This window comes from Ammodytes marinus (genome assembly GCF_949987685.1).
Source record: "Ammodytes marinus genome assembly, chromosome: 7".
NCBI classification, from domain to species: Eukaryota; Metazoa; Chordata; class Actinopteri; order Uranoscopiformes; family Ammodytidae; genus Ammodytes; species Ammodytes marinus.
The window spans coordinates 26,529,035-26,540,370 of NC_137211.1; the positions used below are offsets into that span (position 1 = coordinate 26,529,035).

Sequence of the window (11,336 nt, forward strand, 5' to 3'; positions counted from 1 at the left end):
GTGCTGAAAATGATTATGCCAAGTTTAGTTAATACAAGTGCTTTAGAAGTTTAGATCTTTGGTCTATTTTGGAGTATAAAATATATGATATTGAGATATTGGCCGTTTAAGACGGTTGTATGTGAAGAATATACACACACAAACAGACAAGACTTAATCAAATGAACACCTAAATGTACATTTTCGACCTTTGATTTAAACTTGTTTGAAAGATGACATGTCATTGGAGCATAAGAGCCAAATAAAACCCCAAATTGACAAGTGCTTGAAAAAGAAAATGTGCCTGTAGTCTCTCCCCTTGACCTATATCAAAGACACAGAGGGTTTTTTTTGTGCTTCTACTTTACTTTTTCGTTATCTAGGCATGCAATCGTGAAAACAATAGCAAGGATGCATCTGACATCCTCATCCATCCATTGTTACGTTAGGCATGGCTCTCGATGGTGAAAGAGAGACCTTGTTCCATGATATGCAACAAACAGGCTATTGCATAGTAAAGCAACAAGGGAAGGCTCAGTCACTGCTCTGAATGACTGGTCCACGCACACAGCCTTCCCGACCAACTTCTTGGTTGTTGATTTTTTTTCTAGACAATAGCAGCAGCCAATGTGTTGTGCCTGAGCTCAGGAGAGACTGCCTGGGCTCTGGGAGCAGGATGGAGGGGGGTAGGGAGGGGGGTTAGAACAGAGAGGGAATTGTATATGTAAGAGTGAGGCAAGCTTAGTAGAGAGGTAGAAGTGGGGAACGAAGGAAGGTGGGTGAGAGAGAGAGTGAGAGAGGGATATTCGTAGGATGGGAGGATCGGGAAAGGAGAGAAAGAGGTGAAGAAAGGAAGGAAAAGCTTGACAGGATGGGAAGATGAATTGTTGGGCCGTGCCATAGGAGAGTCAGGGGGTCATACAGCACGTGTGAGTCCAGGGAACAGGGGGCTGTTGAGTGAGTTGTCATCGAGTGGACCACGCAAAGGAAAACAAAGAAGAAGAAGAAGTCAAGTATGGCACCTAAACCTGCCTAAAAGAGAGAGAGAGAAAGTGTGTGTGTGTGTGTGTGTGTGTGTGTGTGTGTGCGTGCGTGTGTGTGTGTGTAAGCGTGTGTGAAACAAAGAGAGGGGGTGGAGAAGGGAGTAAAACAGGGAGTCTACATGTGACTGAGTCAGAGAGAGAGAGAGGTGTTTTTAAAGTGTGTATACCAAGGGGTGTGTGTGTGTGTGTGTGTGTGTGTGTGTGTGTGTGTGGGGCAGAGAGCGGAGCATGCAGAGTGTATCCTTCCCCTGAACCACGGCCAAGAAAAGGGGAAGGGCCTCTCTCTCTCCCTCTCTCTCTCCCTCCCTCTCTCTCTCCTGCTCTCCAGCTGACAAACACATCTGCCCAGGGTCCCGGGGCTGGAGCCAGGCAGCACACAGAGTGGATAGAGACTGAGCGCTTCACACAGCAGTGGATAGAGAGGGAGCGTGTGTGGAGGAAGGAGGGGAGGACAGACAGGCATCCCACCAGTCCCTGAGTCTTAGGACTTGTCCATCTATTATATGGGTTGCGTCCTGACTTCAGACTGGTGTGGGGAGGAAGAGGTGCTACCAGTGGCCGTGGTGAGCAGGAACTCGTCGGTGAAGAGAAGGACCCTGGAACGCAGTGAGAGCTACAGGATGAGGCTGACAAAGGTGAGTGTGTTGGTGCATGCAAGTGTGTTCAAGTGAGTGTGTGTGTGTGTGTGTGTGTGTGAGTGTGTGTGTGTGTGTGTGTGTTTGTTCAAGTGTGTGTGTGTGTGTGTGTGTGTGTGTGGGGGGGGGGGGGGGGGGAGGTGAAATGGGAGGTGAATATGTTGTTTTCAAATTTGGCCATATGCTGATACGAGGGCTGATATACAATGACCCAGGGCCTGTGTTTTTGTGTTGAACATCTTGGACAAGGACGATTGATGGGGTCACTTTGGCACTTGTATGGCTGAGTGAGTTGTTAAATCTCTTTGAAAACATGAAGCCGTCTCTAAATTGTTGTGCATAGAACCTGAATGTGTTTTTATTTGAGTCACACTCTCTTGAGTTTTGCAAAAGTTGTCACCTCTTAACTGTGAGGTCGACATTATTATCTGTGTTCATTCTCAATGTTTGTTTAGCTGTTTCTAGTGCAGCAGTGAGGTCATAGTTTTTTTCTCATCCTAATTGCCGTACTTAAAAACTGCTGCTGCTTTTGATCCTGTGATCATCTTGTCAGTCACACATTTCTGTGGAAATGTTTTGGATGTAATGTTTGAGCCGGTCATGTGATGTGACACAACTAGATGAGGGTCATGGGTCACCACCACAATCAAAACACATCTCTGGAAGGCCAGTGGAGCAGTTATATAGACTTTACTTACTTTCTTCAAGTGAGTTATTATTTCATTGAATGTATATTTGTATATATAAATGTAAAATGAACATTTAGATTTTATAATATAAACTTCTGACAACATTTCTACCAAATTATTAACAATAAAAATATTGGCATTTAGAGCATTTTCAATAAGTAATGCTGAGATGAAGATTGAAGAAAAATCCAGACTGGTCTCTTAATTTTAGGCTATATATAGGTTGCAAATGATTTATTTGCTGATCTTCTTATCGAAAGTGCAATGTGCGATGACTATTCTTATAAATTCACTCTATGTTTGAGTCCGCAAGTACAAGTTTAAAACTGAAAACAATCTGGAGCTGTGGACCTCTGACCTCTACTCTTTTCTGTCTGAGGCTAGTGAGGGACTCTATGCTAAATGACATGCCTAATTTAATAATTAGTATACACTAGTCATGTATACCCTCCTAATCCAATTTTGCTAATTGGTTTATTAGAGTCAGCCCAATGGAATATAATAGTAATTTTTGTTGCAGGAAAAAAAAACATTTTCCTGATAACTTTATTTTAATTATTACTTGAAGGTCATCATACAGGAATACATGTTTCTGATGTCCATAGTATATGCATTTTGAATTCCACAACTGCATAGCTTTATTTGTGTTGCCTTCCCCCCACAAGGTGTGCTGTCCTGTTCCCAAGAGGGGTCAAAGAGAGCAGTCTTGATCGATAGCAGATGAGCATGTATGAGAGAAGTCCCATTCTTCTCTAATTTGAGCTAATGTTCATGTCATGCCAACCGGCCTCCAAAGCCCTTGCAGTGCACTCGATCTGAAATTCAAAGATTTGTTTATACTGGATTGTATTTACAAGGAGTGTGTTTGTGTGTATGTCTTGAGTTAAAAGATGATGGGGGATGACGATTGCATCTCCGAGCTGAAGTCACATCTGTGTAGATACAATGGCTCTGATGTAATGGCCTCAGCGCTGCTAAGGGGGAATGACCATAGAGTAAACAGGCAGGCTAGCTGGCTGGCTGGCTGGCTGGCTGGCTGGAGTTATATCTGCAAAGTGCTTTACAAGAGGACCACTGAGAATGTTGACCTCTGTCCACAAGTTTACATCACTTTGGATTACATACAGACTGGAGTATGTGTTGGGTTTTTTATCCAGATGTGTGAGATATTTTGTTAGTTTGTTTGTGTGCATGCTTGACTCCATCTGGGCTTGTTTTACGTGTGTATGTTGCAGTGTGTGTGTGTGTGTGTGTGTGTGTGTGTGTGTGTGTGTGTGTGTGTGTGTGTGTGTGTGTGTGCGCTAATGCTTGGCTGCACCACAGTCCCAGTGGCTCCGTATCACATGCTAAGCAGCGTGGGAATGGTGAGCCCTCTGCACCACGTCATCCACCCAGAGACCGACCCCCCCCCCCCCCCCCCCCCTCACCCCCCACCACCACCCTGGGCTGTGGGAACCAGTTAGATCCCACTGATTATTATTAGAAGAGGAGATGCTGTCTCATCTATTTATGGTCATTTTTCATCACTGGTTTCGCATTGTTTTTGTCATTCTTTCTTGGAGGTTTTTTCATCAATCTGCAGACAATCACAAGTGTGAATAGAAGCAACAGTTAGTGAGATGAACCTGCCTCAGAATGTCACTTGGCATTCATTTCTTTATAGTCTGGCAACAAACACCATGCTCATACATACCCAGTCACTATGATGCCAAGTACTTACTGGAAACATTGGCAACAGAAAGTGATGTTCCACATGCTTCTCTCAGCGTGATCACATAATTAGCTGAACATGGTTTATAGTTTTTTTTATGTATCATTAACTACTTTCATTGATGAAATGCAAAAAGTTATAAATTGTAATTTCAAGACCATTTGAAAGGAATGTTATGCAATAGCTGCAGAAAGAGTTTGTTGACTTGCTGCACTGGAGAGCTGTAGTGCTGGGTGGGGTTCAAACACATCCTTCCGTAGGCTGAGTGTCTGATTCTGTGTCAATAATGGTTTTGGTGAGCATTGGTATTATTTTCAATGGTTCATTATAAACTTGTAGCTGATTGGCTGAGATTTTCTATAGCCTTTTGTGATTTCACATTTATCGTGATATTAGCCAAATAACTCAGATTGAGATTCAAAAAATCATCTGAGACGTGTCTCAAACATAGAGTGCAAAACAAACTCGGACAATCAACATATGACAGGTGTTCCTAAAAGCAGAATAAAATAGCTCATAAGAAATCATTTACACAGGATAGTAAGTGAAAATATGTCTTTGATAATTGCTTATGATGCACCTCATTGCCTTTCTGTGCAATGATAATTGGACAGTTATTGATGGAGAACAGCTGGAGCACTGACAAACAACATTGGATTCATGAAATAAACTCTGGTGGGGAGAGATAATAAAAAAAAAATTCTCTTTAAAACAATAAAGAGAATGAATTGTGTGATCCTCAGACAGAAGTAATGAAGCCGCCACCTTGAGGTTACAGTACATTTAAATGTTAGCTAATGTCAAATGGCCTCAATATCTGTCCAGAAAGTTAGAAACATGTATATAATGTACAGCCAAGGGTTTATGTAGCCAAGAGTCATTATTGGAATCACTTGACAGATTCATTTATTATTAAACTTATTCTCTCACAGCCTCCATTGCCATTTTTATGCATTCTATCAGCACAGATTTAGAGATAGAAACATCATTCTGTTTGTTTGTCCGACACTTCAGTCCAGACTCAAATATCCACGATTGGATGGAAAAATGGGTGAATCCCAATGATATTGACCCCCTTCATTTTCCTCTGGTATAACCAAGAGGTTGATATTTGTGGGTTTCACTGATGAAACATCACCTTATCATGGCGAGAAGTTTTTTTATGTCTCTGCAAAGGTTAGGGCTAAATGGTCTGGAGCATTAGCCTGGCTCCACCCGCCCGCCTACTTCCGGCCAAATTTTATTTTCCCTTCAGTAGTCAGTCTGGGTGTACAGCCCATTTCCCAGTTTTGCCGGAGATTCGACAGCCGGTCCAATCAGCGAACAGAGCGAGTGGCTGAGAACGATGACGTCGAAGTCGCGCTCCAATTTCAGTTGCCAGAAGCCGGCTCATGACACACGTGACGACCAAACGTTATGCGATTGGTTGGCTAATCCAGAGTGGCACTGGGCAGATCCAATAGTTTTAAACTTTAACAGACACCCGCCTCCATGAGTGAACGTTTGCCAATTACAGCACTGCCAGACCTTCTGTACAAATGAAATGAAGTACGATGGTCTGGTAGCACCAGGCTACTGGAGCATAGTGCTCCCATGGAAAATTTGTCTCAGACGAGTTGGCCGGACAAAGACAAGATTCAGTAAGACGTCATGGTTAATCAAGGCATTAGAGTAACAGTAAGGATGGGACGCTGTTGACCTCAACTGAGGAGGTAATCTGCCAGTGGAAGGAGCACTTTGAGCAACTCATGAATCCTACTGAATCTGACTTACCATGGTAGAGGCAGAGCTGGAGGCTGATGGGAGATCACCGGAGATCCATCCAGAAATTCCGAAAACTCTGGGTGTGGAGGGGATGTCCTGGATGACACATCTCTTTAACATTGCATGGAAGTCTGGGACAGTGCCGAAAGAAGTGGCAGACCGGTGTGGTAGTTCCCTTGTTCAAAAATCGGAACCAGAGAGTGTGTGTCAACTACAGGGGTATCATACTGCTAAACCTCCCTGGTAAAGTCTACTCCAAGGTGCTGCAAAGGAGTTCCTACCCCCACCTATGGTCATGAAAGCTGGGTCACGACCAAGCAGCCACAATTGGTTTTCTCAGGAGGGTGGCTGGCGTCTCCATTATAGATAGTATGAGAATCTAAGAGCTTGTGCTTTGGGTTTAGTACTAATAGCGACTGTAACCTATAGCTAACACACTACACTAAGATGGTGAACCTGATGTTATACCTGTTCAGCCCATGAGCAATGTCATTGTGAGCGTGTTACCATGCTACATTAGCATCTGCAGTGATTGAGAAATTTGAGTTCATTCTACTCTGTCAATACTTGTTTGTTTCACCTGTCAAAAAGCGTATTTTAAAAATTTCTAATCTTCTCCTTTAGTGTGTGTTGTTGAACATAGAAATACATAGAGAACTCGCATCGTGACAATGTTTATTTTTATATGTATTTGTCTAGAGTCCCTTCATAATTTCACATGAGCAACCAAGTTTAGATTGCCCGTGACCAATAACTGAGGCATTGAGCCACAGGCATTCACTACAAACACACACCCAACACAGGAAGGAACATGGGTTAAATATAATCCTCCCCCCCCCCCCCCCCTAAAAAGAAAATCCAGAATAGAATAGCAAAATGAACTCTCACACTCCTACACGATGGGGAGGTAATGTGAATTCCTTGGGTAGACGTCAGACTCAGAGGGTGGCTGTCGCAGAGCAGATTCTTGCGGCCCCAATCCGTCCCCAAAACTCCGAGCATTGACTTGAGGAATGCTTGTTGTTGTTGTTGTGCGTAGCGGGAGCAGGCTGATCCAAAGGGGAAAGGGAAAGACATAAAAAAACATTTCCGCTCTCGGTAAGTCTTCATAAAACCCCAACAAATCCAAAAGCCAGCACCCGCCCTTCGAAAAGAGAAAAAACACCTCACAGCAAACCATGCATGAAATATTTTGCCTTTTCTTACACTCCAAAAAAATGTGGAGCTTGACGTTTGCTCATGTTTTGGAAAAGAAAAAAAAATGTTTTGTGCACTGAGCTGCTTTGGCTGACTGAATGGAGCCATTAGTGAACCCATCAACACAGTACATGTGAACATTTGCTCATTTTAGTCATCAGCGTGCGTGTGTGTGTTTCACCCGCTCTTCCCACTGCTTTCCCACTCTTTTTTGCTCCTTCCACAGCTGTGTCCTATCAGTCCCTGGCGTAGCGCTGTCTTACACAATCCTTCGTCAAAACTACACGGCCCCCTTTTCTAGCCTCCTCTTCCTCCTCCCCTCATTTCCTCTTGGCCCGGGTTCCCTCTCTCCCTCTCTCCCTCTCTCCCTCTCTCCCTCTCTCTCCACCTCTTACTCATTTACATCCAAGCGTGATCCAAGTCATTCCACTTCATCAAGACTCTTTAATTCTCCGTATGATGCAGACTTGACAAAAACCAAACAGGGTTCAGTGTCTGCCAATATCAAGCACCTTGCACTATGGTGTTGCAATGCAGTCATTCAGAGTTGGTCTGTAAGTGCAGAGAGAGCTTCATTCAAAAGCCTTCGTGTGTCTGCTAAGAGCCCAATTTTCCCCTCAAATGAACACCCCAAAATCTTTCCTCTCTCTTCCATCCCCCTCTTTTCTACATCTCCATCTTTCTTCCAACATGACCCTTCCCCCCACGTTTTTACCCACCGACTCAACCCCTCATTCCAATCCCAAGCACGGGCTTCCTGTCTCTCATGGTCCCCTTGGTATGTTGTTGTATGTTATAGTCTCATACACACATGTGCCCCCCCCCCTCCCCTCGACCCTCCTATTACCTTTTTCACCTTGCTACTTTGTTCTCTGAACCTTAATCCATCTCTCTTGCCACCATCCAAAAAAAAAGAAAGGCTGCCGTTAAAAAATTCCACAAACAATTATCGAGCTGCCCTCGACCTCCCATTCATCACTCCTCCTTTCCCTTTATTATCGTGAGCTGGAAATTCTTGGATCCTGAGCAAAAAGGAAAAGCATGTGTTGTTTTTGGTGGGGGATTACTGCACACTATATGCCATGACTCACAGTCACGTTGCACAGGCACTGATTGCTAGGGATATACTGTACAGCCCTTCGTCTACCTGCACGTCAATGCAACACATATGGAAGTGACTTAAGAGATTGGGGCGGCAGACAGAAATAATGCAGTGTGCATTAAGGAGTTTGAGACTGGGCTATACCATGGGCTAACAGTTTAAGACATGGCAACTCAAAAGGGAACAGGCCAGTATGCATTCGTGGGCCATTCATAGGCTATAATCATAACCATAAGCAAGCACAGACTGTCTGGCAAGAACTCAAAGATTTGTATCAACATAATATAAAGTAAGGAATGTTTTCTCTTGATTTAAAGGTGGAGTCAGCAATTTTGGAGAACACGTGGTATCGAAAATCCCTTTTTTTCAAAATCAGTAGATATCTCCTTACGATCCATTACCTGTATTTACTTTGTGTGTGCTGATAAAAAACAGTGTTAATTCACAGCCTGGGCTCTGTAAACTGGTATGTAAACAAAGGGGGTCCAAGGTGCATGCCTGTTCACAGAGCCTAGGCTGTGTACTAACCATAGAGTTGCTTGTAGGTGAGAAGGAATGAAGGCATTTTACTGGGCGGATTGATATCATGTACTTGTCTCCATGGTGCATTTGTCATGTTTCACCACTAGGTGATGCTACTGACACACTGATCACTACTCAGCAGCAGCTTCAATGCATATGTTAACCTCGGCATGTGTGTGTCTGTTGGCCCGTGTATCGCTGACCACATAATGCCCAATATAAGGATGATGAAGACTATCCAAACAAAGGTAGTTGTACCCAAGTATGGACCTTTGCATTTACTGTGTAGATAAGGTTAGGTTTATTTAAAAGAAGTTAACATCATGAGTTGAGATGGTCATCAGTGACAATATGTTTTGTAATGATAATCCATACTTGTGTAGCTGCAATAGAACTACAAGACAATCTATGGATAATATTAAATGTTTGAAAACATCAGGCCTCGGCCACTTCAAGTGGAAGCAAATATTCAAAACTTGACTGAGTCCATACTGAGAACAAGAAAATAGGAGAAAAAACATTGATAAAACTGTAATATCCACATTTTCATACTTAATAGTATTATTAATAGTATATACAGACACCCAGTGTCTGAACTAGAATCCTCTCTGTGCCCACTGCATTCATTTTGCTCTCCATCCCTGTGTTGACACAAACATGTGTTAGACATGTCATGATGTTGTAATGAGGAAGAGAGGCTCGGAGCCACACATGGGGCCCATAATTAAAACGCCCCAATATTTGTGTGTGTGTGTGTGTGTGTGTGTGTGTGTGTGTGTGTGTGTGTGTGTGTGTGTGTGCGCGCGCGCGTGTGTGTGTGAGCTTCATAGCAACATGTTTGTTTACATGTTCAGATTTCAAATGCCTCTTACAGGCTATTTGGAGCACACTACATATGTCACTTATGACTTATTTACTGTGGTAGTTTCACACTTGGATCCACTTACCAAACCATCATTCTGTAGTTAGGCTATAGTTTAAAATACATCTATCAATCATTTTACACTATAACATTGATTAGCACAAGCACATTCTAAATCAATCCAAAAATATTACCGTCCAGTATCAAAAGTGTTAAAAAAATAAATATGAATGGAGATGATCATGTCAAAGCCCATTTTGGAACCATCTCCTCAATCACAGCAAACTTATTTTCTAATCACATTACCCAGTGTTAAATATCAGCCAATCCAGACCGAGTATTACCTCCGCGCCCCCTCGGCAGACGGGCCAATAAGAGAGCTGTATTCCAGCAGTGGTTACTCCCCCTATGCGTGCATCTACCGTGTGTTGCTCCTCCTCGCAGCCCCAGCACTGGACTGGTGTGTGGACCGGGGGCAAAGAAAACAAGTTATCTCAGACTTGACTGAGGCAGGCAGGCAAGCTGTGTTGTTGATGGCCCTTTACTGAGAATGAGGGGCAGCGTCTAAAACCAGTGGATATGATTAGCGGGAAAAGCAACAAGGTAAGAGATCCAGAAAAAAGTTTCAAAAGTATGGAGAGAAAGTTGATAGGGTCTGGATGTGCGCTTTATCATTTTACATTGCTCTCATGCGCTTGAACTGTTTACGGTCCTTATGGAAAGATTGTAGATGAATGTATGATGATGCTGAGATTTCATGCGCGTGTTTTTGGCTGTACAATTTGCGGACTTTGAGAATGTTTCGCATCCTGTAGGGCTATAGACTCCATAAATTAGAAGTAATCTGAAGTTGTTATAGCTATTTATTTATTTTAATTTTCTCTCTCCAGGCTGGTGCTCTTTAAGAAAAAAATGAAGTCTGTTGTAGCCTGGCTGTCTGTGCTGTGCTCTTGGGAGGAGATTTTTCTCTATAATACTGTAATGTGCTGGGTTCAGTGTACAGGAGCTGTGAGAAACCCAGAGACACGGCGTCGCACTTGATTAAAGTGACATCCCAATGTTCTGAATGGGGTCATATGATGCGTTAAGCTGCTCCCCACAATCCGCCCCGCTGTTCTAGGCTACTGCGTCAGCGCCACTCACTACAGGTTCATGTCACAAAGTCATGTTTGAGAAAAAAAAAAGTTTCTCACGAGCGTGCATGCAAGGTTTTAACCTAGACGATAATTATTATTACAAATAAAGCTAGTTTGAAATGTGGAGGCAATTTGAAATCAGAAAAATCCCACTGTATGCATTAGATACAAGCAGTCAATCTTGCATACTTAATGAGAAAAACATTTTTACCTGTTAAGCATGAATCAGTAAGGATTGAATATGCCACTTGTTGGTCTATTTTAGCCTACACCATTAGGCTATATACCGACAGTTTTGTTGAAAGATAAAGACCCAAAGTTTATGTTTTCCTATATGATTACATAACATGTGCAATGTGGTTCACTTCACTACATAGTTTAAGAATTTAATTAAAAAGTTATGGCAATATGTTGCTTCCAGCCTGGTCACATCCTGATGAAAAGCTATGTGTGTGTGTGTGTGTGTGTGTGTGTGTGTGTGTGTGTGTGTGTGTGTGTGTGTGTGTGTGTGTGTGTGTGTGTGTGTGTGTGTGTGTGTCAGTGTGTGTATGCGCGTGCGTGCATGTCGTTGTATTTTTTCCCAAGGTTACATTTATAGTACAACTGTCTAAACTAAAAGGATGCTGTGAACCAAACCCATGTCCTGTCATGTGTGTGCGTGATGACAAATGTGTGCTTGCTGTATGTAATTGTCCG

At 43.0% G+C, this 11,336-nt stretch overlaps 1 protein-coding gene across 4 annotated transcripts in view; it reads left to right on the top strand.

Moving 5' to 3' along the window:
• Positions 1 to 1,416: 1,416 nt before the first annotated feature.
• Positions 1,417 to 11,336, top strand: part of tns2a (tensin 2a) — a 60,111-nt gene continuing 50,191 nt past the window's right edge. For 3 of the 4 annotated variants that reach the window (XM_080031346.1, XM_080031348.1, XM_080031347.1), the window contains exon 1: positions 1,417 to 1,657. In XM_080031346.1, coding sequence (XP_079887472.1) covers positions 1,526 to 1,657 — 132 coding nt within the window. In that variant the 5' untranslated portion in view covers positions 1,417 to 1,525. Of the gene's footprint in view, positions 1,658 to 10,029; positions 10,108 to 11,336 lie in introns of those variants that run through there. The other variant, XM_080031349.1, reaches the window with a different exon arrangement.